The sequence below is a fragment of the Alexandromys fortis genome, unplaced genomic scaffold (assembly GCF_014885135.2).
Source record: "Alexandromys fortis isolate MF-2015 unplaced genomic scaffold, M_Fortis_MF-2015_v1.1 scaffold_161, whole genome shotgun sequence".
In the NCBI taxonomy this organism is placed as follows: domain Eukaryota; kingdom Metazoa; phylum Chordata; class Mammalia; order Rodentia; family Cricetidae; genus Alexandromys; species Alexandromys fortis.
In genome coordinates, this window is record NW_026068073.1 from 879,889 (window position 1) to 907,375 (window position 27,487).

The following is a 27,487-nucleotide window of genomic DNA, read 5'->3' on the forward strand; positions in this document are numbered from 1 at the left end:
ACTCACTATGTAGACTAGGCTAGCCTCGAACTCACAGAGATCCGCTTGCCTCTGCCTCTGCACTGAGATTAAAGGTGTGTGCCACCTCTCCCAGCTTTTGTTCTCAAGATGTTAAGAATGCAAACCAACCACCTTCAGAATCAAGGAGTCAGGCCCTCTAGGAGAGGCTGATGCCTCTTCCTACCGTCTGTGGTCTCCCTCCGCCAGTACACACCCCACACCCCACACTGCTGTTTCTAGGAGCACATTTATTCAGGCCTCCTGTCAGGTGGGCAGGCCAGGGGAGGTACTTCAGCCGCAGTTGTGGCCAGGTCAGGGCTCTGGAGTCTCCAGCATGTCAGCCAGGGCTCTGGACAGGAGGACACGAAGGTTAGCCAGCACCCAGAGGTCCTTGAGCCATCATGACCCTGACCGCTCTTAGCTCCCGGTGGGCCAGCCTTTCTCTAAACAAGTCCCTTGAACTGCATCATTCCCCCACCCAGCCCCACACTTACTGATACAGGGAGGAGGAGAAATAGTCCATGTAGCTTCCTGGGAGGGAGCAGAGAGAAGAGGTTTGAGGGCCTCCAGGAAGGGCATGATGGGGGAACACTCAGGGCAAGCGCTTGGTCTCCAGCTGCCCCAGCCCACGATTTTTGTTTACTTTGGTCCCACCCACTGGCTTCTAGGAGTGCCCTCAACACCGGCTCAATCCTAGCTTCAGGCCAGGCTCTGCCCGAGGACCTTTGCTATGGTCACACCCCCACCCCACCCTACCATTCAGCCACAGCCAGCAGCTTTCCTGGTTCGGAGCTCAGGTTGGCTCCAACCCCTCTTTGCAAGACTTTGCCCCTCCATAGGGGCCTGCTTTGCTTCTCACCTGGAGTGCAGAGGGTTTCACAGACCAGCGGGCAGAGGTAGCAGAACTGGCAGTGCTGAGGACGGGGGGAAAAGCCTGGTCAGGGAGGTTGGGTGGAGGGCCAGTGTGGGTGCTCTAGGGGGACCAGCGTCCCTGGGAAGGTCTCACCTGGCACTGGTCACAGTGTTCCCCCATGTTCTCCTCGTCACATTGACAGCTTTCGCATTCAGTACATCTCTGGGGACAGGAAGAGCCTGCTTAGAGGAGTCCCTAGCCCAGAATCCATGTCTGAGCTCAGAGTCCCCCTTCTTTCCAGGTGGTTCCTCAAACCACCCTCCCAAGTTTCCTATCTAAAGATAGCCCAAATGCCCCCATTGAGGGCAGGACCTGTGAGTGGTCACAGACCTGGAGGGTGACCCTTAACTTCTCCCCACCCCAGCTTCTGGTCCCCAGCATTTATTTTGCTGCTCCTCCCACTGTCAGGTTCAGAGGCCTCCCACGGCACCCCAGGGCATGCCAGGCAGATCCGGGATAGGGACCTACATTGCAGAAAGAACAATAGCCACACAGAGATCCTGGCTGGTAGTTCTCATACTCCTGGGCATCGTGCTGACCTGTGGGGACAGGAGGGCCACAGTGATTCCATTTGACCAACTCTGCCTTCCCCACCCCACAGAGCCAGGTCACTTACCTGTGACCTCACGGCTCTCCTCCTCGCTGGAACCTTCTGTGTCCACCTCCCTTCCAGCCAGGGGATTTGGGATGATGGTGAAGGGTAGCAGGTTTTCTTCCAGGATCTCCTCCTCTTCCTCCTCTTCCTCCTGCTTTCTGTGATGGCTCACTGGAGTCTGAACCTCAGTCCTGCCTTCCCTACTCTCTTGCTCATCTTTTTCTTCCTCTTCCTCATCTGCCTGGCTCTTAGGGAGGCTGTGACCCTCCTCCTCCTCTTCACTGTGGGATCCTTTGCTCTGCTCTGAGTCTTTGTCTCCCTCTTGAGAGCTGTGGTCATCTTCCTTTCTTGATTCTTCGGAACCAGCCCCTGTGGGCTGCAGGGGCTGATGACCAATGTCACCTTGGAAAAACTCTCTGTGACCCTGGCTGATCTGTTCATCTTGATCTTGTGGCCTGTGACTGGGGACCTCGTGGCCAAACTCAGCAGAAATATCCCCATCTCCCTCCCTGGAGACTCTGTGGTGGTGATGGCCAGGAACTTCTGTCTTATACTCTTCTGGGAAGTCCTCCTCCTTGTCAGACTTGTGGCCTTGGGGTTGGTGGCTTGCAGTATGGTGGCTGAACTTGACTGTTACCTCCTCTTCTTGATTCTCACTTCCAAGACCATGGTGAGTGTGTCTAGAAGATGGGTGCCAATGTTCAGTGGATACAGCCTCATCTTCCTCTTCCTCATCTTGGTGGCTTTGGTAGCCACGGCTGGGGACATGATAGTAGCCTTCATCTGAGTCATCTTCATCATCTTCCTTCTCATCACCTCGGTGTCTGTGGACCTGGTGCTCATGCTCAGGGGAGCCATCATCATCATCATCATTATCATCATCATCATCACCACCATCATCATTTTCGTGGCTTTGATGTCTGTGGACCTGGTGCCCATGCTCAGGGGAGCCATCATCATCATCATCATCTTCATCTTCATCATCCTCTTCATGGCCTCGGTGTCTGTGGACCTGGTGCCCACGCTCAGTGGAATCATCATCATCTTCATCTTCATCATCTTCTTCATGGCCTCGGTGTCTGTAGGCCTGGTGCCCATGCTCAGGGGAGCCATCATCATCTTCATCATCATCATCATCATCATGGCCTCGGTGTCTGTGGGCCTGGTGCTCATGCTCAGGGGAGCCATCATCATCATCATCTTCATCTTCGTCTTTGTGGCCTCGGTGTCTGTGGACCTGGTGCCCATGCTCAGGGGAGCCATCATCATCATCATCTTCATCATCCTCTTCATGGCCTCGGTGTCTGTGGACCTGGTGCCCACGCTCAGGGGAACCATCATCTTCATCATCTTCGTCTTTGTGGCCTTGTCTATGGCTGTGGGCATGATGGTGTTCATCTGAACCCTCTTCATCTCCTTCCTCTGAGTGGCTCTGGTGGCTCTGGTGACCATGGGCCTTGTGCTTATCATTAGAGTTCTCTACTTCCTCCCCATCATTTTCCCCTCCGTGGCCATGGTGACCATGCCTGGTGACAAGATGGTGATCCTCACTGGAGACAATGCTCTCCTCATCTTCATCTTCATGGCTGTGACTCCTCTGTCTGGGGAAGTGGTCCTCAGGCTCCGCTGAGTTCCCCAAATCTTCAGTATCGTGCCCTCTGTGCCCATGGGCCTGTCTCACATGCCCTCTGAAGACCTCTTCAGAGACATTCTCCTCTCCAGCCTCGTGGCCAGGGTACCTGTGGTCTTGGAGCCGGTGGCCATATTCCCTGGAGAAATCATCATTCTCTTCCCTGTGGTCTCTGTCTTTCTCACCCTGATGGCCCCCACGGCTGTGGATGTGGTGGCCAAACTCAGCCGACATGTCCTCTGAAGACCCGGGAATGCCGGCATTGTTGTTCCAGTTGCCAAGGCCCAGCCCAGCCCCTCTCAGCTCCTGGGTCACCAGTGGAGGGAACAGCAGGCTGGCTACTATGGCCCAAAGGAGACAAGTATGCAACCAAGGCCCCTGGAAGCCCATGGAGACGTTTAGCAGTTGAACTTTTTCCAAGCTTGACTTCAGCTGACTTTGATGGGTTCTTGTGCCTTGTTTTGTTCTGAATTTCAGGTTGTCTCTCTTGGGTGGTGGTATCTCTCCCACTCTTTTTGTCTATCTTCCTCAGGTCTTGGATGCCTCTCTGAGGATGTCCCCTTTGGAGCTGTGACCCTGGTTCCAGGACCTCCCTTCCCACTGCTGAGCCAATGGGGTCTGTCCCCTCCCCTCCTTGTGGCTAAATTTATCCTCAGCCTAAGTTATTCTGGTCAACCCCTGCCTGCCCCTCCCCTCCTGTTCCTCTGGCTCAGGACTGGGTGGTGGAGGGGTCTTCATGGCTAGGAGGGGGCAGGGACTTGTCTTTGGTCTGTCCAAAAGCTCAAGCTTGGGAACTTGGAGGCAAAGGCTAGACTACGGCTGGAGTTCAGAAGAGCCTGGGGCACCGGGAGACAGCGACATGGTTAGGAGCCCAAGGACCCCTGCAAGAATTGGGGGGTACAGTTGTGAAGAATTTGCAGCCAGGATGGGACATTTGGTGTGAAAGTGGGTGACATGCAGAGGCTGTGGAAGAGTCCCCAACACCTCATGACCTCCTGTCCCTGGAACTCAGATCTGAGGGCAGGGGACCAGGCCAGGGCTATAAATACAGCAGGGGGAGGGTGCTAGGGGCTCAGGTTACTAGGTCCCAGCTGTCCCTACTAGAGGGACTTGGCGAGAGACCAGTGTCACCCTTCTCTGTGCCCCACCCCACCTTGTCAACATACTTTTGGAGTTTTGTCCTTTATGAATCAACCCCCCCCCCATAGTCACTGTTTCTGAAGGTCCCTGTTCCTTTTCAGGATTCTAGCACACATACCCCCAACTTACTTTTACTGTGTTCTCCCTGCTCTCTCTGATTCCTGGCTCTGTCTTCTACCCTCTCTCTCTTGGCATTTCTAGCTTTGTCCCTGTCTCTGTATCTCATTCTCTGTATATCTGTATATCTGTCTCTGAGTCTCTGTGTCCCTGTCCCCCCACTCCCTTTCTTCTATGGGTCCCTCCCTTAGTTTCTGTCTCTGTCTCTTTCTCTCAGTCCCTCTCTGAGTCTATTTGTCCCATGGCCCACTCTGGTTCCTCCCTCCCTCTGCTCTCTCTGTTTGTTCTCCGAGTTTGAGTCTTTGGTCCCCTCTACCGGACCCCATCCCGTGCTAGGCAGCCCAGTCGGTCCCTCCTCCACAGCGCGGGCCGCCCTCTTCCCGCCTCCAGTGACGTGTTCCTGGGACTCCCCGCCCCGGGCTAGACTGCGAAGTCGTGGATCCGGTTTGGTCGGGTGGGTCAGCGGCTGGGAGGAAATACACCGAGCCCCGGGGGCTGCGGCGGCAGCATGGTGGGCCCGGAGAAGGAGCAGGTATCGCACAGCACGGGGCTGGATGTGAGCGGGTTCCAGAGTGGCGCCAGCCCCGCCGATCCGGGTCAGATGCAGCGGGCGCTGGGCCAGGAGTTCCCAGATCAAGGGGTTTGGGGTCCTGACTGAGCCTGCGGGAGGAGGACACTGAAGTTCTCAAGGTGTCTCCGGGGGCGCGTGGGGCTGTCTTCGCATCCCGTGGGTCTGACCCAGGTCCCCGCCCTGCCCTTCTCGTTCCGGTTCTCAGAGCTGGATCCCTAAGATCTTCAGGAAGAAGGTGTGCACGACGTTCATAGTGGACCTCTGCGATGATTCCGGGTGAGCAGTTCGGGGCAGCTGGCCTGGCAGCACAGGTTCGCGGGCCCTGCCGGCTGCAGACAGGCACCGCCCCTACAGTCCGGACTCCCCCCCTACTCAAGGCAGACAAGGCCTGCCCACCACGGACAGACCCTTCTCGGTCCCCCATAGACAGACCCCACCCACCGCAGACAGGCTCCGCCCACCAAGGGCATTTCCCCGCCTCCACCTCAGACCGAACCTTCCCCTGCCTAGGGCACATCCCAGATTCTGCATTCTCCCCTAGCTGGGGGTTGGAAAGCTTCGGGGATCCATTCTGTGTCTTTGTGTCTCGTCCATGCGTCTGTCTGTGTCACGTTGTCTCTGCTTTGGCTCTCTGTGTCATCCATCGGTAGCCCCACAGCCCTGCCAGCCGTTCCGAGTCTGCAGCTTTGGGATAGAAATTCCCTTCTTGGGCCATGCTTGTCACCTGGGCACAGAACAGTCCCTCCTGAGGTTGCCGAGCAAACTGAACAAGGTCACTTTGGGACGGTTCTGGAACTCTGCCCACCACCTAATAAACACTCGGAAATATCTGCAGCTCCCAAGAGAAACGGGCAGTTACCACTGTGTGCTTGTGCTCTGCGTGGCAAGGGGCATGAGCAAGCCCCATAGTCCCCCAGCTCCATCTGCGGTCTCCCTAGTTGGCTCCAGCTTTAAATCTGTTCTCAGGCTGGTCTTTCAGCCGGAGGTAGTGGCATCTCTTAGTGTGCCTTTATCAGGAGCCTGTTGTCCTGCCAGGGCAGGACAGGAAAATGTTGTGTAAACAAACACATATACGGTTTGCTGCTGGAAAGGGCCACAGGCAGGGTAAGAGAAGTAAGTGGGGGAGGGGAGCTGGTGGGTGCAGGTGTCATTGGGAGGGTGTTGCAGTGTGGCCTTGGGACGGTGACTCTGGGTCTTGGAACTGCCTGTTCGAAGTCCTCCCTAATGATAGCCGGTGTGTCTTGAAAACAGAGCAGAGTTCAGGGTGTAAACCTTGTCATGAGCAAGTTGGCCATGACCTCATGGGCACTCAGAGGCCACCTGAGTGAGTGTGAGGTTTTTCTGGGGCTACAAAGACACAGTTGGGCAGGCGGTGTGTGTGTGAGCTATATGAGGACAGATCAGAGGCCGGGAACCTGAGAGTGGACCCTGGGGACCAGAGCTCAGGGGCAGTGTGGCTCCTGGGCGGGCCGTCTGCAGACTAGAGTGTAGGAATGGGGTAGTTGTCACCAAGACGGGAAACCCAGGAAAACACGCAGGTTTGAAAATCATTGAGAGTGTAGCCCTTGCTTCTGTGTGCATAATAGACGTTGGGAAGCAGGGTGGGGCGGGTGGGGACCCAATTGGTACTTAGCAGAAGGTTGAGGCTCACACTGGGGTCTGAGAGGTCCCAGCTGCAGGTGGAGACTGAAACCACGGAAGCAGAAATGCAAAGACTACCTCCACAGCCAGTTTTCTTTCCCTCTGTCCCTTTCTTGCCTCTCCCCCACCTTCCTTCTTACATGGAGAAGTTTAAACACCTGTCTTCAGTGATAACACATATACTTAACATGTGTTGGTTTTCTTTTCTTTTCTTTTTTAAATTTATTTATTTATTTGTTATGTATACAATATTCTGTCTGTGTGTATGTCTGCAGGCCAGAAGAGGGCACCAGACCTCATTACAGATGGTTGTGAGCCACCATGTGGTTGCTGGGAATTGAACTCAGAACCTTTGGAAGAGCAGGCAGTGCTCTTAACCACTGAGCCATCTCTCCAGCCCCATGTGTTGGTTTTCATTCCCAAGACCAAAACACAAACCCAAGAAACCTGTCAGGTGTGTTGGTACACACCTGTCCTAGCACTCGGGAGAATGAGGCGGAAAGATTACAGGTCTGAGATCAACCCGGGCTACAGAAGCAGATCTTACCTTCAAACAAAACCCCAGCAACAAAAAACCACCAGGGGCTGGTGGTGAAGAACCCTGGCTGCTCAGTTCCCAGCACCCCCATGGCAGCTCTCAAAATCTAACTCTAGTTCCTGGGGCTCTGACTTCTCACACATACATGGTACTCAGACATTCATGCAGGCAAATGCTCATACACACACACAGATACACACAATATAAAAACCAAAACACCCACCTCCCCAGCACCCTCCCCCGTCATCTCTGACTGGCTTTAAGACGAATGCCAACTGCAGAAGCTTCCTAACCTTTTCTTTGGCCCCTGGGGACCTTGGGCTAGAAGATCATGGAGGGCTGCCAGGAGGCAGCGTAGTTCTTGATGCTCTGATGGCAGCAGAGGGGAGAGAAAGTTGCCATGGGGGTTGGGCTTGACCTTTGGGGAGAGGAAGGAATCAGGCCAAGGTTTCTAGAAGGGTGTATTCCATGGTGGCCAGCCACTCCTGAAAAAGAGATGGCACCTGAATGGGGCCTTTTTGCCTCAGAGCCACACAGAGCTCTGTCAGGAGGCAGGTAGGCACGAGAAATGTTGCCAGCGCCATGTGCCCAGAACTTTCTTCTGGATGGTCTTGCTCACTGTCCGTATTGCGTGTGGAGACAGCGGGTCACTAGTGGTGCCGACCCTGAGACAGAAAGTGTGATCAGACAGAGGTTTCCTTTATTCTGTGTGTGCTCCGCGTGCATGTGGAAGCCAGAGACAACCTCAGGCTGTGTTCCTCACACACCTCTACCTACCTCTACCTTGGTTTTACATCAGGCGGTGTTCCTCACCTCTACCTTGTTTCTTTGAGACAGTGTCTCTCACTAGCTTGGGTGCCCTGGATAGGCTGGCTGTCCCCTCCTCTTCAGCTGGGATTACACCTGTGCACAGCCACATTCGTGTTTATAGGCCTTAGGGACAGAATGCAGAACTCTTGCTTTCAAGACAGGCACTTTCTCCCAAGTTTATTTTAACTTGTTAAGTTAGGTTATAAGGAACCCCATGCAGACAGTAGACTCCTTGGGGCTGGTGCTCCAGAATGTTCCATGCAGACATATTGGACTAGAAAAGTAGAGGGAACAGGGGGAGTCCAAGAATGAGATCCAGATATGTAAGAGGATTAAGTGTGTATTGGGGAAACTGAGGCATACCAGGATCTTCTGGCATTAGAGAAGGAGGAGGTTGTGTCCTTTTCGCTCTAGGAGAACAACAGGCCGTAGGCACAGACCTGATGTGTTCCTGTGCATGGCTTGCATCCCCACATCTGTAGAACTGGTTCTGGGCTAGGCATGTAATGTGCGCTGGTGTACGCTTGGCATCTCAGCACTCAGGAGGCACAGCAGGAGCATCAGAAGTTCAAGGTCAACCTGGGCGATAAAGCTAGTTTTAGACCAGCTTGGGTTCTCAAAAAACAAGCCATAGGGGACCCGGGAGAAGGTACAGTGATTAGGAACACTGGCTGCTCTTGCAGAGGACCTGAGTTCAGGTCCCGGTAGTCACGTGATAGCTCACGACCTCCCTAACTACAGTTCCGGGGCCCTGACTCCCTCTTCCAGCCTCCACAGTCACCATGTGTGTTTGTGCTGCACGGTATTCGTACATACAACAGATAAACATACTAAGACGCTGGGTGGTGGTGGCACAGTCTTATCCCAGCACTCAGGAGACGGAGGCAGGCAGATCTCTGTGAGTTCAAGGCCAGCATTGTCTACAGAGCAAGTTCCAGGACAGAGAAACAAACAAAGGCCCAGGAAGGCTGGGGGGGGGGGGCGGATGTAGCTCAGTTAGAATGTTTGCCTAGTGAGCACGCAGTCCTGATTCCAACCTCTGCATGAAAATAAGCCAGCTATGGTAGTGCATACCTGTAATTCCAGAGCTCTCAAGGCTCACGCAGGAGGATCAGAAATTTGAAGGCAATAAATAAATAAATAAATAGACGAGAAGAAATAATTTGTGATCAACTTTGGCTATAGTAAGTTTGAAGCCAGCCTGGGCTACCTGAGAGCCTATGTCACCCTCCGCCCCAGAAAATAAAGTCCCGTTCCTAGGTCAGTGGCTCACTTAGCTTCAGAAACTGCAGTGAGCCCGCTATTTGAATTCTTTTTACAATCAGGGCCACGGAGACTTAGCTATGCTTCCCTCAGTCCCTGCTCCGTGCTTTCCGAAACTAAGGCAACAGTTGCCTGAGTAGCAAGGAACACTTGAACATTTAAAAATTTTTAAGTATTCGTTCTGTTCTTTTTTGAAATTTTTATTTATTTTACCTGTCTGGGCATTTTGCCTGTGTGTTTGTGCACCACGTGCCTGTATGGTGCCTAAGAAGGCCAGGATTCCCTGGGTTTGGAGTTACATACAGACGCTTGCGAGCTGCCATATGGGTACCGGGAATCCAACTCCCGCCCTCTGCACTCATTCTTAATCCGGGAGCCATCTCTCCAAACCACTGTGTCCTTATTTAGAGAGGCAAACATTGTATCTATGGAGACGGAAACGGAAACCTTCATCTGTTGCCTGTTTCTCAGAGTGAGGAGGAAACAGGCAGGGAAGGGGCTGGGATACAGTGACAGAGAACACAGGGATCATGGCCTGGGCTCAGTCGCCTGCCTCCTGCCCTTCCGCCTGAGAAAGCAGGCCTGGGGATGGCTGGGGCTGACAGACAGGCCAACACCCGGCAGAGCACCCCCTTGCAGTCAGGGAGCTCTGAAAAAGCCTTGACTTTCCTGGGGTGTAATGCTAGGTTATTTAAAGTCCCCGTAGCTGGTCTCCAGCTGGAGCTGTTGCTATCCTCATTTCAGGAAACACTCCTGATTTTCTTGGCTGCTCTGAGTTCCTTGGTGCTATTACTATCTTTGTAGCAAAGGGGAAATTTAGTCTCAGAGCGGTGAAGGTGCTTGCTCCAAACTGCACAAAGGCCTCAGCCTCTGGTACTCAAACTTTTCTTTGAATCATTCTTCTTTCTCCTCCTTCCTTCCTTCCTTCCTTCCTTCCTTCCTTCCTTCCTTCCTTCCTTCCTCCCTCCCTCCCTCCCTCTCTCCCTCCCTCCCTTCCTTTCTCCTTCCCTTCCTTCCTTTCTTCCTCCTTTTCTTTTTTTTTGAGACAGGGTTTCTCTGTGTAGCTCTGGCTGGCCTTGAACTCACAGAGATCCGCCTGTCTGAGTGAGTACTGAGATTAAAGTGTGTGCCACCACACCCAACTTTTGTTGTGGTTGAATCATTCTTTGCAGTTCTTTTCTGTTTTGAATTCTCTGTTTCATTTCATCTTTTGTGGCGCCTGCCGATGGCCGCCTGCTCCCTTGATTCTGACCCTGCAGCTCAGTCTCCCTCCCTGACTTGTCTGGCTATAGCAGTCTGCCTTGATTTCTTCTCCAGAATCCGTCAGTGCAGGCCTTGCTCTGGCCTCTGTCTCTGGGGACAGGATGGAGTCAGTGGGACACCCAGGGTTCATGCTCTACCCTCATGCCCCCAGAGGGACCTTGTGCCAATGTGGGAGACCTCGGAATGCCCACCCATCTGTGGCTGTGGAGGACGCCTTTGGGGCAGCTGTAGTTTCGGAGTGGAGCAGTGACGAACACACTACAGAGAAACCCACAGATGCCTATGGAGACCTGGACTTCATATATTCTGGCAGAAGGCCCAGCAACGTGAGGCCTGCATGTCTGGGCCACCAGGCTGGGTGGGGCTGGGACAAAGGCTGAATGTATCTCCCTACTGGCCCTCCCTGATCTTTGGGTGCCTCTGTCTAAGTGTCTGTCCCTCTCTCTCTCTAGGTCCTTGCTGCCTCCCCTTGCTGTCTGTCTGCTTCTGTCTGGGTCTCTGTCTCCCCGTCTTTCTTTGGGCCTCTGTCTTCATCTGTCTGGGTCTGTCCCCTGCTGTCTCTGTCTCTCTGTCCCCCATGTGTCTCTTCCTCCTGTGTCCACAGTTCCTCCGGCTGTCTGACCGCACAGATCCGGCCACTGTGTACAGTCTCGTCACCCGTACTTGGGGCTTTCGTGCCCCAAACTTGGTGGTGTCAGTACTGGGGGGGTCGGGGGGCCCCGTGCTCCAGACCTGGCTACAGGACCTTCTACGTCGTGGGCTGGTGCGAGCCGCCCAGAGCACAGGTGACCACAGGGGTTAGGGACTGTGTCTCCCGGGCCTCGGCCCCACTGCTGCCCAGGTCGGAGGGCATTGCTTCCATTCCCGTGCCTTACTAGTTTCCTCTCTGTCTTACATAGGGGCCTGGATTGTCACAGGGGGACTGCACACGGGCATAGGCCGGCATGTGGGTGTGGCTGTGAGGGACCACCAGATGGCCAGCACTGGGGGCAGCAAGGTGGTGGCCATGGGTGTGGCCCCCTGGGGTGTAATCCGGAACAGAGATATGCTGATCAACCCTAAGGTGGGAATGGGGTTCAGAGAAGAGGCCCTGACAGGGAGTGCTGGTCTGAGGGAGGAGGCTGGGAAGGACTCCTGGGTCTAAGGGAGGAGGGCTGGGTCCTCTCGGTCTGTCCCTTCTGAAAGACTTCTCTGTCTGGCATTGTGCTCAGGGCTCATTCCCTGCGAGGTACAGATGGCGCGGTGACCCTGAGGACGGAGTTGAGTTCCCCCTGGACTACAACTATTCCGCGTTCTTCTTGGTGGATGACGGCACATACGGGCGCCTGGGCGGTGAGAACCGCTTCCGCCTTCGCTTTGAGTCCTACGTAGCTCAGCAGAAGACTGGAGTGGGAGGTGAGTGGGCTTTGGGTTCAGGACTCAGCACACAGGACCCCACTGGCCAGGTGTGCTCAAGACTGGGCAAATTTCCTCTCTTAAGAGGTTTGTCCATGCCAGGCATGGTGGCGCACACCTTTAATCCCAGCACTCAGGAGGCAGAGGTAGGCAGAACTTGGTAAACTCAAGGCCAGTCTGGACTACACAGGGGTTGCAGGAGCTAAAGAAAAAGATCCTGTCTCAATAAGTAAAGGAATAAATAAATGTAATTAAATGAACAGATAGGGGAGGGTGAGGGGATGACTCAGTAGTTAAGCGAGCTTGCTGCCTGGGATTCAATTTTGGGTGTCTCACAATTGACTGTAGCTCTAGCTCCAGGGGATCCCCCTCCCTCTTCTGGCCTCTTTAAGTATGACTCACACAGGCACATACACATAGAGACACATATATGTACACACATACACAAGTTTTTTTTTTTTTAATAAATTTGTTTTTTCCAGGAGTGGTGGTGCACAACTTTAACTTCAGTGCTTGGGAGGCAGAGGCAGGCAGATCTCTGAGTTCAAGGGCACCCTGTCTGTCAAAATGGCTGGGGCCACACAGAGAAACCTTCTCTTGAAAAACAAAAAAACAATACAAAAAACTGGTTTTAATGAAAACAGAAAAGGCGGAAGATAGGCTTGTAATCTCCCTAGGTCCAAAACTCACAGAGTAATAAACTGGATAAATTGAACTCTGGATCTACTTATGCAGCCAGATTTCAAAAACAGAATATTCCAAGCCCCAGAACCGTCCCGCTCAGTCACCACAGAGGACCCCCTCTGTGTCTCAGACACCTGGAAACTGCAGCCTGTCCATCCCCGTTCCCTTGTGTCTGGATCAACATAGCACAAGGCTCCCTTATTCAAAATACCAAGGACCAGAAATGTTTCCAACTCTGGGTGCTTTCAGACTTTAGGATACATATATACATATATGTCTCTATATATTTATCTGCTGAGCATTCTTAAGCAGAAAAAGGAGTCAGAAATCAAAGGTGTCCCCCCAAATCCTCATTTGAGCATATGTGAACACTCGGAGAGCTTTCAGAGGGGCTGCTGGGAGTTAACCTGTGACCTTGGAGCTCGGCTTTCCTCCACTACGTTTATCATGAGGTAAATGTCATCTTCGGTGTGAAGTCAGCTCAGCAAACTGAGTCATAGAAGGGGGCATGAAGAAAAAGTTGCCAGACGTAGTGGGGCACACCTTTCATCTCAACGCTCGGGAGGCAGAGGCAGGTGGACTCAGTGAGTCTGTAGTTTCGGTGATGTCTCTCATGTGACAGGTGGCAGAGATTTGAATCGTCTGGCACTAGGAACGGTGCTGAATGTGTGTGCTTGTGTGTGTCCTCATGCTCAGATGTGATCTCTATAGGTTCTCTCTCTCCTGTGGCCTGGGGGCGGGGGTACAGAGCTTCACAGACAGGACTTCATTCCTATCTTAGCCAGTGTTCTATCTATGTGAAGAGATGCCATGACCAAGGAAACTCTTAGAAAAGAAAGCATTAAAAAAAAAAAAAAGCCAGGGGGGATGGAGAGATGACTCAGAGGTTAAGAGCATTGCCTGCTCTTCCAAAGGTCCTGAGTTCAATTCCCAGCAACCACATGGTGGCTCACAACCATCTGTAATGGGGCTTGGTGCCCTCTTCTGGCCTGCAGACATACACACAGACAGAATATTGTATACATAATAAATAAATAAATAATTAAAAAAAAAAAAGCCAGGCGGTGGTGGCGCATGCCTTTAATCCCAGCACTAGGGTAGAGAGGCAAAGGCAGGTGGATCTCTGTGAGTTCAAGGCCAGCCTGGTCTACAGAGTGAGTTCCAGGATAACCAGAGCAGTTACACAGATAAACCCTGTCTTGAAAAAAAAAGTAAAAAAATAGATAAATAAAAGAAAGTGTTTAATTGAGGCTTGCTTACAATTTCAGAAATGTAGTCTCCCACCATCATGGAGAGGAGCATGCTGGTATCAGACAAACATGGTGCTGGAGAAGACACAGAGTTCTACATTCAGACCCTGAGAATGACACTGGGCCTGGCTTGAGCTTCTAAAACCTTTAGGTGCCCAGTGTCTCTCTCTTCCTGCTGCCTGAGTGACATCCTCCTATAGGGCCACACCTCCTAATCCTTCTCAAATAGTGCCATTCCCTGGTGGCTAAGCACTCAAATATCTGAGCCTATGGGGGGCATTCTTGTTCAAAACAGCACAATAGCTGTTACTTTGTGGCTGTTTTCTCTTTTATCAAGAATGTGTGGTTGTGGAACCAGTAAATTTGGAGTTTAATCCCTGAAAGCCACGTGGTGCCGAGACTCAATTCCTGCAGGTTATCAGCTGACTCACAGATATACATGAAATAAGTTTAATTTAACTGGATGTGGTGACTCACACTTGTGTGGCTGAAGCAGGAGGAATATGAGATCGAGGCCAGTCTGGGCTAGAGTGACGTCCTGTCCCCTAAAATCCAAACCAACAGCAAGAAGAAAAGAAAACACACATTTAAATTTAGCTGCCTCCTTTTCTTTTTTTTTTTTTTTTAGTCCGGAGCTCCAGGACAGGTGGTGTGAAGCCTGGGTCCAGGACAGGTGGTGTGAAGCCTGGGTTCAGGACAGGTGGTGTGAAGCCTGGGTCCAGGACGGGTGGTGTGAAGCCTGGGTCCTGGACGGGTGGTGAGAAGCCTGGGTCCAGGACGGGTGGTGAGAAGCCTGGGTCCAGGACGGGTGGTGTGAAGCCTGGGTGTCTGGCCCTGTGCAGTGTGTATTCTTACTTAGCTGAGGGCAGAATTGACACACGTCGCCTTTAGCTTTCATTGCCAGATTTTTTCAATATGTTTATGGTACTGAGATTGTTCGTCTATTTATATTTCCTTCCTTTTCTACCTGAACCTTCACCTCCCTGGGCTTTAAAGTGTTTAGCCAATCATATGGCTGACTCAGGAGCCAAGAGTCCAGGTCACAAGTTCTCCCCTCCCTTCTGAAGTTAGGCGGCACCACCTTGACTTCTAGTGCTGAAATGTCATCCCCAGCACTCAAGAGGTGAATGCAAGAGGATCAGAAGTTCAGGGGCATCCTTGGTTCCATAATGAGTTTGAGGTCAGACTGGCATGTGTGAGACTTTGTCTTAAAAAATATTTGGGTGGGGGCTGGAGAGATGGCTCAGTGGTTAAGAGTACTGGCTGTTCTCCTGGAGGTCCTGAGTTCAATCCCCAGCAACCATATGGTGGTTCATAACCATCCACATGGGATCTGATGCCCTCTTCTGGCGTAAAGTCAACAAAACACTTATATTTATAAAATAAATAAGTAAATCTTTAAAAAAAAGCCAGGTGGTGGTAGTGCATGCCTTTGTAGCACTTGGGGGCAGAGGCAAGTGGATCTCTGTGAGTTCGAGGCCAGCCTGGTCTACAGAGCAAGTTCTAGGAGAGCCAGGACTACACAGAGAAACCCTGTCTCAAAAAAGCAAAACAAAAACAAAAGCCAGGTAGTAGTGGCACACACCTTTAATCTCAGCACTTGGGAAGCAGAGGCAGGTGGATCTCTGTGAGTTCAAGGCCAGCCTGGTCTGCAAAGCCATTTCCAATACACCCAAGGCTGTTACACAAAGAAACCCTGTCTCAAAAAAACAAAAAAGAAAAAAAAAGGGGGGGGGTAGGGATGCTGGGAGGATGACTTGGCAGATAAGAAGCTTGCTGTGCAAGTATGAGCGCCTTAGAATTCATATCAAGTTGGCTGCGGCATTCACATCTGCAACCCCAGCTCACACCTGCAACTCCAGCTCACACCTGCAAACCCCACCTCAACCTGCAATCCCAGCTCACACTTGCAACCCCAGCTCACACCTGCAAACCCAGCTCACACCTGCAACCCCAGCTCACACCTGCAATCCCAGCTCACACCTGCAACCCCAGCTCAACCTGCAATCCCATATCACACATGCAAACCCAGCTCACACCTGCAAACCCAGCTCACACCTGCAATTCCAGCTCACACCTGCAACCCCAGCTCACACCTGCAATCCCAGCTCACACCTGCAACCCCAGCTCAACCTGCAATCCCATATCACACATGCAAACCAGCTCACACCTGCAACCCCAGCTCACACCTGCAACCCCAGCTCAACCTGCAATCCCATATCACACCTGCAAACCCAGCTCACACCTGCAACCGCAGCTCACACCTGCAATTCCAGCTCACACCTGCAATTCCAGCTCACACCTGCAACCGCAGCTCACACTTGCAACCCCAGCTCATACCTGCAACCCCAGCTCATACCTGCAACCCCAGCTCAACCTGCAATCCCATATCACACCTGCAACCCCAGGTCACACCTGCAAACCCAGCTCACACCTGCAATCCCAGCTCACACCTGCAACCCCAACTCACACCTGCAATCCCAGATTACACCTGCAACCCCAGATCCCCAGATCACACTTGCAACCCCAGCTCCTCTATGGTGAGATGGGGCACAGAGACAGCTGGCTTGGTGTATGCAGTGGTGTATAACAAGAGACCCTGCTCCAAAACAGGGTGGAAGGTGAGGACCTGAGCTTGTCCTCTGACCTCCACACAAACACATGGCACATGTACACCTGTACACACCTGCATGATCACACATACACACCATACAAAGCACACACTTTTTTTTTTTTGGTTTTTCGAGACAGGTTTTCTCTGTGGTTTTGGAGCCTGTCCTGGAACTAGCTCTTGTAGACCAGGCTGGTCTCGAACTCACAGAGATCCGCCTGCCTCTGCCTCCCAAGTGCTGGGATTAAAGGCGTGCGCCACCACCGCCCAGCTCAAAACACACATTTTAATAATAAAACCCATTGAGTCTCCTCCACACCTCAAAGTTCACAAAGAATAACAATGTTCCCAGGCCAGTGAGGTGGCTCAGCAAGTAAAGGCACCTGCTGCCAAGTCTGATGACCCGAGTTCTATCCCCAGTGTCCACAAACTGAGAGGACAGACTCCCACAAATTGTCCTTGGGCCTCCGCCCATTTGTGAGCCCTGTCCCTCCAACGTTATATAAGTAAATGTAAGAAAAAGTTGAATAAATAAAGAAGAGAAAAAGTTTAAATTTTATTTAAAGAATAAGAAGAATGACAATTCTTCCCACTAGTACTGGCTACAAGGTTCTGCCCTATGGACTCCTTAGTTCTTTCCCACCCCCAGCAAAGATTGATAGAAGGTGACCAAGTTTCTCTTTCCCCTTTCTCTCAGGGACTGGAATTGACATCCCTGTACTCCTTCTTCTCATTGATGGTGATGAAAAGATGTTGAAGGTATCTGGAGCTGCGTGCCTGTGTCTGAGGTGGGAGGAGAGCTGAGGGCCAGGACTCCGCGGACCAGAATCTCGGGGATGTGGGGACCAGAGGGCTGGGCCCTGATTAGCTCTTTCTTTGCTCCTGAAGCGGATAGAGGATGCTACACAGGCTCAACTCCCCTGCCTCTTGGTGGCCGGCTCTGGCGGTGCTGCCGACTGCCTGGTGGAGACCCTGGAAGACACTCTGGCCCCAGGGAGTGGGGGACTCAGGAGAGGCGAAGCCCAAGATCGGATTAAGCGTTATTTCCCTAAGGGAGACCCTGAGGTCCTGCAGGCCCAGGTATGGCATTGTGGAACCAAGGTGAGAAGAGCCGGACACCCTGGCTGGCAGGGTGAAGGACAGGTGGGACCACAGGTCTTAGCTGGTCGCCCGAGTTCTGTGTTCCACAGGTAGAGAGGATCATGACCCGAAAAGAACTGCTCACCATCTATTCGACCGAGGATGGCGCCGAGGAGTTTGAGACTATCGTTTTGAGGGCTCTTGTGAAAGGTAGGATGGGCTTCCCACAGTCACCTCAGATGTTTGGTGAGCTTCTCCTCCTTCCTTCTCTGAGTCTAAGGCCACACCCCCTGTGTGTTCCATACCTTTCCTGTTTCCTAGGTTCTTCTTGATGCTGTTGGGAATTTCCCTAGATACTTTGTTTTCAACCACACTTCCCTCTTGAATCCACTCACCCATATGTCCATTGATCTCTTCCTGTCTTCATCTACTCCCACTCCATTCATGCTTCGTTCTTCCGTCTCTTTCCCTTCACTCTCCATCTTTCATCCAGCCTCCACCCATCAACCACCCACTTACCCACCCATCATCTATGTACCCGTCCCCTGTCCATCCACGTACAGTCCATCCATCATCTATGTACCTGTCCCCTGTCCATCCACGTACAGTCCATCCATCATCTACCTACCCATCCCCTGTCCATCCACGCATCCACACATCCACTTGTCCATCCATCATCTATGTACCCGTCCCCTGTCCATCCACGTACAGTCCATCCATCATCTATGTACCCATCCCCTATTCATCCATGTACATGCATCCACACATCCACTTGTCCATCTGTTCATTCATCCTTCTACCTGTCCATCTATACAGCCATTTAGCTATGCATTTCACTCATTCCCCTACCCACCACTCTCTTGTCCATCCATGCATTCGCCCATACACCCACTGATATATTCACCTAGCCACCTTTGTTTGTTTGTTTGTTTTCAAGACAGGGTTTCTCTGTGAGATCTGCCTATCTCTGCCTCCCGAGTGCTGGAAGTAAAGGCGTGCGCCACCACCGCCCAGATCCTTCTATCCACCTTTAATTATTAGCCATCCACCAGCCCTTTCACTACTCATTGGCACATCCGTTAACAGTTCTATCCATGTATTCCTCTTTCCATCCCTCTTAAATCTCAACTCTGAGAGGTGAGCTAGTAGGTGTGGGTTGTAAGCAAGCTGGTGGACAAGGCTGCTGACTGGGTGGTCCCCAGAGGGAGGGAAGCAAACTGCAGGGGTCCCGCAGCTGGTGGCGTTCTGTGGCTGAGGATTTAGGTCTCTGTGATGTAGTCTCTAGCGTGGGGTATTTCTGAGGCCTGATAGCTTATTCATGTCAGAGAGTACTGGAGTCAAGAGCAACAAGGGGTCCAGGCCCTACCAGCAGAGGAGTTGTAGGCCGGGACTTTACCCTAAGAAGCAGGGTTGGGAGCACCAAGACCAGTCTGTGTTAGAGAGGCCTCCATGAGCAGGCAGGGCAGTCTGACTAGGATATGAGACCAGGAGACTGCAGTGGCATTGAGCGTTGATATGACACTTGAATGCTGTGGCCAAGGGAAGGCACGGCACGGTGGGTAGGGACTGGTGGGTGATCGGGCATGAGGGGTGGATCCTAGGGTTTTGGCTTGCTGAGCAAGTTGACCTTAGGAAAGGTGGTATGGAATAGGGAGAGCAGGAAGGGTAGGGGCAGGAGGCTCTTGAGATAAATGATGCCAAGTTAAGGTACAGGGAATTTTTTTTAAAGGGATATACACCTGCTGATCCACCAAACTCTCCATCCATCCATCCATCCATCCATCCACCCACCCATCCATCCATCCATCCATCCACCCATCCATCCACCCATCCATCCACCAATCCCTTCTTCCAACCTACCCACACCATTTTCTCACACAGTCTCTTCATGCACTGTCCACCCATCCCTTTGCCCATCCATCCATAAATAAACAAGAGCTCGTCAACCATTTGTTTTCTTTTTCTTGATACTTTGGAGAAAGTACAAGCGATTTAGGATGGTAATAAGTCCCACTTTTGATATATTTTGTTTTTCAAAATGAAATGGGAGGTTGTCTTTGGACCTCTGTTGGTCCAGCCATCAACCTTACGGAGAGCTGGACGAGCTGAAAATGGCCACCATTTAGAACTTCTTCTTGTCATTGTTAACATTGCTGTCAAGAGGGTCACTGTGACTTCAGTTTATAGATGAAGAAACACCAAGAGGACATCTGCCTGATGTCCCCATGCTTCCCCTGGGTGGACATCTACCTGATATCCCCTTTTTCCCCTGGGTGGACATCCACCTGACGTCCCCCCCTTCCCCTGGGTGGACATCCACCTGACGTCCCCCCTTCCCCTGGGTGGACATCCGCCTGACGTCCCCCCTTCCCCTGGGTGGACATCCGCCTGACGTCCCCTCTTCCCCTGAGTGGATATCCGCCTGACGTCCCCCCATCCCCTGGGTGGACATCCGCCTGACGTCCCCCCTTCCCCTGGGTGGACATCCGCCTGACGTCCCCCCTTCCCCTGGATGGACATCCACCTGATGTCTCCATGCTTCCCCTGAGTGGACATCCCTTCCAGTGGGTGGACATCCACTTGATGTCATGTGTCGTGCCCCCCCCCCCCTTCCAGCATGTGGGAGCTCTGAGGCCTCAGCATACCTGGATGAGCTGCGCTTGGCTGTGGCCTGGAACCGTGTGGACATTGCCCAAAGTGAACTTTTCCGCGGGGACATCCAATGGCGGGTGAGGCGTCAGGACCCAGGGACTGAAGACCCCGCAGCAGGGTGCACTTTCCTTCCTGGCTGAGCTCCTGGACACCTGTGCAGTCTTCCCTCACTTGCCTGTTCATGGCTGTACCTCTGTCCCTGACTTTCTCTTGTCTCTCTTCCTACCCACCCATTTATCCATCCTCCTTCGTTTATCCATCCACCCATCCATCCTCCCATCAGTGACGTATTTCCTGGTCCCGCTCCTTTCATCTGCCCATCGGCGCCCATCCACTCGATCCCTCATCGCCACCCATCCACTCACTCCCTCATCGGTGCCCATCCACTTGCTCCCTCATCGGTGCCCGTCCACTAGCTTCCTCATCCATCTCTCGCTCCTGCCCTTCCTGCTTCACTGTGGCACTGTGCCTCTGTCTGAGTTCGCCTGGCCACCTGTATCGGATCATCCTGTCCCATCCTTTCTTCCCTCACAGTCTTTCCACCTGGAGGCCTCTCTCATGGACGCTCTGCTGAATGACCGGCCTGAGTTTGTGCGCTTGCTCATCTCCCATGGCCTTAGCCTGGGCCACTTCCTGACGCCCCTGCGCCTGGCCCAGCTGTACAGTGCAGTGTCCCCTAACTCACTCATCCGCAGTCTCCTGGACCAGGCAGCGCACAGTGGCGGCGGCAGAATCCCACCTATAAAAGATGGGGCCATCGAGTTCCACGTGGGGCAAGTTCTGAGGACGCTGTTGGGAGAAACATGTGCGCCGAGGTACCCTGCCAGGAACACCCGAGACTCTCAGCTGAGCCAGGACTGCAGCGAGAGTGTAAGGACCATCGGCCGAGGGTGCACGGGGCACGGCTTTGACGGTGTAGTAAGATGGGGAAGGTTAGTGTCTGAGAGGGTACAGTAAGCCGAGGGGTGTGGCTTGGTTTAGCTTCTCTTTGCTTTCAGGCCCAACTACTTTTGAATTGCACCTCTAAGCCAATGGACGCCAACTTTGAACAAGGCCCCTGGAGTGACCTGCTTATCTGGGCTTTGTTGTTGAACCGAGCCCAGATGGCCATTTATTTCTGGGAGAAGGTAAATGCTGATCCTCATCTGGAATCCTCACCTTGGCCTCTGGAGGCTGACTGACCTCTGACCTCACCCAGACTGCATGCCTCTTTTGTTGTTTGTTTTGAGGCAGGGTCACGAATAGCCCAGGCTAGCCCTTTTAGCCAAGGCTGATCTTGAACATGTGCACTATGCCTGGTTCATGTGGTGTTGAGACTCAAACCCAAAGCATTGTGCTACCAGGCAAGCAGCTCGCCAAGGGTACTGCCACCACCTACTATTGTCTTGTTAAGAAGACAGAGTCTTCCGTGTAACCCAGGCTGGCCTGGACCTTGTGAGTCTCCTGCCTCAACCTCATGAATGCTACATGTGACATGCCTCCCAGCTCTGAATTATTAAGAACGGTGATGATGTTGTATACAACCATTGTCTACTCCCAGAACTCCCAGAACTGTCTTCCCAGACTTAACCCATGAAATTAGCGCTCCCAGGGCTCCCGGCCACCACTCGGCTATTTCGCATCCTGGGTATGATGCTAGTGACCCTGCTCATGGCAACGTGCAGCGTCTGTCTGAGTGAACCCTCGGCCTCTTTCTGTCTCTTCAGGGCTCCAACTCAGTGGCCTCTGCCCTGGGGGCATGTCTCCTGCTCCGAGTGATGGCTCGCCTAGAGTGGGAGGCTGAGGAGGCTGCGCGGCGGAAGGACCTGGCAGCCAAGTTTGAGAGCATGAGCGTGGGTGTGTTGGGGAGGGGTATCGTGGGCACGCACAGTCCTCCACTCTCCTTCTGTGGGTGTGCTGCGGAGGGGTTTCGTGGGCACGCACGGCACCCTCCACTCTCCTTCTGTGGGTGTGTTGGGGAGGGGTATTGTGGGCACGCACAGTCCTCCACTCTCTCCTGTTCTCACCGGTTCCGTTGTCCACAGACCTCTTTGGAGAATGTTACCACAACAGTGAGGAACGAGCGTTTCGCCTGCTTCTTCGACGCTGTCCCCTGTGGGGAGAGGCCACCTGCCTTCAGCTTGCCATGCAGGCGGATGCCCGTTCATTCTTTGCCCAGGATGGGGTACAGGTGAGCATGTGACTCAGACAACCCTGAGCCCCACCCCTGGAATCCACTTGTCCCTAGAACAGTGGCTTGGCCAGGTGGTGGTGGTGCACGCCTTTAATCCCAGCACTTAGGAGGCAGAGGCAGGTGGATCTCTGTGAGTTCAATGCCAGCCTGGTCTACAAGAGCTAGTTCCAGGACAGGTTCCAAAGCTACAGAGAAACCCTGCCTCGAAAAACAAAAACAAAAACAAACAAACAAAAGAATGGTGGTTCTCAACCCGCGGGTTGCCACCCCTTTGGGGGTCAAACAACCCTTTCACAGGGGCTGCATATGAGATATTTACATTGTGATTTATAACAGTGACAAAATTACAGCTATGAAGTAACAGGAGATAACTTTGAGGCTGGGATCCCCGCACCACGAGGAACTGCCTTGGAAAATGGTGCCTCCCTCTCATGAGCTGTTTTTCCACAAGGAGACCCTGCCTGCTACCACAGCAAGGCCCGTCTCTAACTTTTGCCCCAGTAGTGTTGGTGCTAACAGGAAGTGCCGCTGCTCACACAGGAAGTTTTTGTCATTCCCACGGGCAGTCCCACTCCATCCACAGGAAGTGCCACCGGTTCCCCAGGAAGTTCTTCCTACTTTACACTGTCTAGAACTCTCCCTCTCCAGTTAGTGATGCCGTGGACAATCGTCCAGCGCTTCAGAGAGAGATGTGCTTTGGTTTAGGAAATCCCTCCCTGTGGAAAAGCCCTGTTCGCTCTCCACACTCTCTCCAATCCTGACAGTCCAACATTCTGAAAGTATCAGGAACAGTATCAGGAACTGAGATCTGAAGGGAGCTCAGAAATCCCGCCCTCAGTGAAGTTCAGCCCACACAACAGGAAGTCGGGTTCTTCCCAACAAGAGGTCCTGCTACCTTGCCTTCTGAGCTGGCATTTCAGACGATTGATGAACCTCATGGATTCCAGCTCTGCTGAATACTCTTTGTTTGTTTGTTATGGGCCAGTCTTGTGTATGAAAAGGAGAAAATACCAGCACTCACCCTCTGGGGTCAAATTATCTGGTCCATGGAAAGTTCTTGACCCAATGTCTGTCCTATAATATCAATAAAAGTTGGCTGTGCTGGGCCTGGGGCAGGGGTTCACCAGTTAGGACACTGCTGCTCTTACAGAGGACCCGAGTTTGATTCCTGCCACCCACATGGCTGCTCACAGTCGTCTGTAACCCCAGTTCTATGGGAGCTGGTGCCCTCTTTTTATCTATCTGGTCACCATGCCCATAATGTTAACCCCATAGTGTTAATCCCATAGTGTTAACCCCCCGGGCAAGAATAAGATCACTACCACAGTTTTTGAGCCAAATTTGAAGCATTTTTGTTTTATGACAAAACATAACTTCAGCCATCACAATAGTACACACACATGCATTCAGTGAGCCACACCCCACACCCATGTGCGTTGAAAGAAAAGTTGGTTGGTCAGAGGCAGAGGCTGGCAGATCTGTGAGTCTGAGGCCAACCTGGTCTACAGAGTGTGTTTTAGGACAGCCAGGGCTACACAGGAAAAACCCTGTCTAGAAAAATTGAAAAAAGGAAGGAAGGAAGGAAGGAAGGAAGGAAGGAAGGAAGGAAGGAAGGAAGGAAGGAAGGAAAGCTTCCATTCTGTTGGCCAGCCCTGAGGAGGTTGCCTTTGACCACCGTCCCTGAACTCTGAATATTGAGACCCCGTGCAGAAGGTTAGAGTCTCGGGTTGGGTGCAGTGTGGATTCACATGCTCATGCCCCCACTCTCCACAGTCTGTGTGGAGACTCACGCGCACACTCTCGGGTTGGGTGCGGTGTGGAGACTCACGTGCACACTCTCGGGTTGGGTGCGGTGTGGAGACTCACGCGCACACTCTCAGATTGGGTGCGGTGTGGAGACTCACGCATACACTCTCTTGGGTTGGGTGCGGTGTGGAGACTCACGTGCACACTCTCGGGTTGGGTGCGGTGTGGAGACTCACGTGCACACTCTCGGGTTGGGTGCGGTGTGGAGACTCACGTGCACACTCTCGGATTGGGTGCGGTGTGGAGACTCACGTGCACACTCTCGGGTTGGGTGCGGTGTGGAGACTCACGCGCACACTCTCGGGTTGGGTGCGGTGTGGAGACTCACGCGCACACGCCCCCACTCCTCTCCACAGTCTCTGCTGACACAGAAGTGGTGGGGGGAGATGGACAGCACCACCCCTATCTGGGCCCTGCTTCTCGCCTTCTTCTGCCCCCCTCTGATCTGCACCCGACTCATCCCCTTCAGGTGAGTCACCTGGGATCTGGGGCTCATCAGCCCTTCCTGCTCATTGCCCTCTGGCTTGGCCACCTAGAGGGTCTCTTTCCTGGAAACAGTGTCTGGAGGGAATGTTCTGGAAGATGAGGGCCGTTGGGCTTCTTCTCTATAGGCAATTTCTTTAGTGTTTAGGCTCTGCAGGAGGGCAACTCACCTCTCTACACTGTTTGTGGTAAAATAAGTTTGGGTCTTTCTCAAGAACCTCTTTATTTCTCACTCTGTTCCTGCCCTCTCCCCATGGCAGGAAGTCAGAGGAGGAGTCCACACAGAGGAACCCCGACTTCGACATAGATAGCAGCATCAATGGAGCAGGTCCTGTTGGGTGAGTGACGCCCCAGCACCGTGGGGCGAGGGTGCCACTGTGGGATTGTGTCGGCTTCCACTTCCCAGCAGGCACTGGAGCGAGGCCTGCAGGAGGAACTGGACTTGTAAGAGGGCATGGCTTCAGTGAGGTGGCTTCTAGAAGGCTACACTCAAGGACTCATTGAAATTTGGCCCTTGGGGCCAGTGTGGTAGCCCCGCAGGAAAAGGTGCTTACCACACTAGTCAAAGGCCATGCCCGACTCCATGATGATGGAGAGAAACAGGTTTTCTGATATTGGTTTTTTTTCAGACAGGGTTTCTCTGTGTAGCCCTGTCTGTCCTGGAACTCACTCTGTAGACCAGGCTGGCCTCAAACTCATAGAGATACGCCTGCCTCTGCCTCCCGAGTGCTGGGATTAAAGGTGCGGCACCACTGCCCAACTCTCCATGAAGAGCAGACATTTGTCATGTCTGTATGTGTAGTCTCAGTATGTGTAGGATGATATCTAGCCTATCAAGGCCCTGAGCCAAACAAACAACACAAAACCTCCAGGAAAACAAAACGAAAGGGCCAGGAGCTAGCTAGGAGAATGCATTGTACGAGCGTGAGGACCAGAGTTCAGGTTCCCAGGCTTGCGATGAGCATCTGGGTGTGGCAATGCGTGCGTGCACTGGTGCCAGGAGGCAGGGACGCGAGAGTGCCTCTGTTCTGCCAGCCAGGCTGCAAGTGGCCGAATCATCGAGCCCTGTGATAAATATAAGACATCAGACATTGACCTCTGATCTCCCCATATCCGGGTTCTTAGTCTGGATAATAAAATAATTTAGAAATGGACAGGGAGGACGGAGAGAGGAAGCAAACCCTTTGTCCATGGAGGTTGGCAAGCAGGGGCACGGTGGAAAGACGGAAGGGGTAAGGGACGCTCCAGAGAGCTGGTGAGAAGGCCCAGATCATCAAGGAAACATTGTAGCCACACAAACAGCACGGGAAAAGAAAAGTCTTTCTGAGTTAGGAGTCGGGAAATGGGGCAGGGTGCTTGTGCAGAATTAGGAGTGCTGGTCCTGTAGGTGGCTCAGACTCCCTGGGGCGGGGAGGACTCCAGGACCAGAGACTGGCCGACTGTGCTGCATTAACTCTTTAAACGCTTTAAAAGATTTTATTTTGTTTTTAATTATGTGTCTATAGATTTTGTGTTGTGGGCTCTGTGCACGTGAATGCAGTTGCCTTCTGAGACCAGAAGAGGGTGTTGGATTCCCTGGAACTGGAGTTATACAGGGTTCTAAGCTGCCATGTGGGTGCTGGGAATTTTCAACACAAACACAGACACCCACACCCACACATGCATGCACGCATGCAAGCGCGCACACACACACACACACATACATGCACACACATGCATGCACAGGCACGCACACACACAACTCCCCACACTGTTACCTCAAATGGAATAAGAGATAACTTATTCTAGAGCCAGACATGAATGATCAAAGCTTGGGAATGAGAAGTTTTTGCATCCCCAATAAGCCTCTCTGCCGACACAATAATCCGAATCAGACCAAATCAAACTGAATTAGAAAAAGCCCAGGTTTAATGGATACCAGCACTCCTGGGTGACCTTCCCGCCCCGAAGAGGAAAGAAAGAAAGAAAGAAAGAAAGAAAGAAAGAAAGAAAGAAAGAAAGAAAGAAAGACAGACTATTTGACAGCAGCATCCAGGCCCTGCAGTCTCTGCTGTCTTTCTGCGTATGGGCCCCTGTAGATAGCATCTTCCCAGGAATGCTCACGGCCAGAGCCAAACCTGGTCCTACAGAAGAGCAGCCAGTTCTCTGAACTGCTGAGCCATCTCTCCAACCCCTTAAGTTTCTTCTAGGTCACATTTCCTTTTCTAAAATTTGTGCATGTGTGGCTTTGTTTGGGGAGGGTGTGGTGCACGCTCTGCATGTGTGGAGTTCAGAGGACAGCCTGTAGAAACCCGTTCTCTCCTGCCTGGGGGATCAGTTTCGTGCTATTTAAGCCTGGTGGCAGATGGTTTTCTTTGGAGTAGGTGACAACGCTGTGTAGTGCTTTGAGTAGTTTTTTTGTTTTGTTTTGTTTTTTTGTTTTTTGTTTTTTCGAGACAGGGTTTCTCTGTGGCTTTGGAGAAATGACCTAGCTCTACACAAAGGTCCCTGTGCTCACAGATCGCTAGGAAACCAAGAATGCTAAGCACACAGGGTCTTCTTCCTAATGGAGGAAATACATCGTTTATTTTATGTTCATTGGTGTTTTACCTGCATGTATGTCTGTGATGTCTGTGTAAGGGTGTCATGGCCCCTGGAACTGGCGTTTTAGACAGTTGTAAGCTGCCATGTGGGTGCTGGGAATTGAACCTGGGACCTCTGGAAGAGCAGTCAGTGCTCTTAACTGCTGAGCCATCTCTCTAGCCTGGTTCATGTCCTTTTAATTTTTTTTAATGTAGATTTCTTTACGTTGGTTTTATGTGTATGGGTATTCTGCTTGCCTGTGTGTCTGCACATTGTGTGTGTGCCTAGTGCCCACAGAATCAACTGGGAA

The 27,487-nt window shown here is 52.4% G+C and overlaps 2 protein-coding genes across 7 annotated transcripts in view; one reads left to right on the forward strand and one right to left on the reverse strand.

Moving 5' to 3' along the window:
• Nucleotides 1-211: 211 nt before the first annotated feature.
• On the reverse strand, nucleotides 212-3,733 carry Hrc (histidine rich calcium binding protein). The gene is made up of 6 exons (XM_050121198.1): nucleotides 1,530-3,733; nucleotides 1,382-1,452; nucleotides 1,007-1,075; nucleotides 860-914; nucleotides 495-531; nucleotides 212-349 (listed from the first exon to the last, which is right to left on the reverse strand). Exons 1-6 carry the CDS (start codon nucleotides 3,526-3,528, stop codon nucleotides 313-315), a joined length of 2,268 nt encoding a protein of 755 aa, XP_049977155.1. The 5' UTR covers nucleotides 3,529-3,733; the 3' UTR covers nucleotides 212-312.
• A 1,055-nt stretch (nucleotides 3,734-4,788) lies between these two features.
• The window catches only part of Trpm4 (transient receptor potential cation channel subfamily M member 4), a 31,144-nt gene continuing 8,445 nt past the window's right edge, over nucleotides 4,789-27,487 (forward strand). For 2 of the 6 annotated variants that reach the window (XM_050121429.1, XM_050121428.1), the window contains exons 1-16: nucleotides 4,789-4,927; nucleotides 5,172-5,242; nucleotides 10,633-10,807; nucleotides 11,086-11,266; nucleotides 11,381-11,544; nucleotides 11,693-11,876; nucleotides 17,119-17,180; nucleotides 17,310-17,501; nucleotides 17,612-17,711; nucleotides 20,118-20,230; nucleotides 20,688-21,023; nucleotides 21,152-21,280; nucleotides 21,860-21,989; nucleotides 22,178-22,323; nucleotides 24,489-24,601; nucleotides 24,876-24,953. In XM_050121429.1, coding sequence (XP_049977386.1) covers nucleotides 4,904-4,927; nucleotides 5,172-5,242; nucleotides 10,633-10,807; nucleotides 11,086-11,266; nucleotides 11,381-11,544; nucleotides 11,693-11,876; nucleotides 17,119-17,180; nucleotides 17,310-17,501; nucleotides 17,612-17,711; nucleotides 20,118-20,230; nucleotides 20,688-21,023; nucleotides 21,152-21,280; nucleotides 21,860-21,989; nucleotides 22,178-22,323; nucleotides 24,489-24,601; nucleotides 24,876-24,953 — 2,198 coding nt within the window. In that variant the 5' untranslated portion in view covers nucleotides 4,789-4,903. Of the gene's footprint in view, nucleotides 4,928-5,171; nucleotides 5,243-10,632; nucleotides 10,808-11,085; nucleotides 11,267-11,380; nucleotides 11,545-11,692; nucleotides 11,877-17,118; nucleotides 17,181-17,309; nucleotides 17,502-17,571; nucleotides 17,712-20,117; nucleotides 20,231-20,687; nucleotides 21,024-21,151; nucleotides 21,281-21,859; nucleotides 21,990-22,177; nucleotides 22,324-24,488; nucleotides 24,602-24,875; nucleotides 24,954-27,487 lie in introns of those variants that run through there. The other 4 variants (XM_050121430.1, XM_050121431.1, XM_050121433.1 and 1 more) reach the window with 4 other exon arrangements.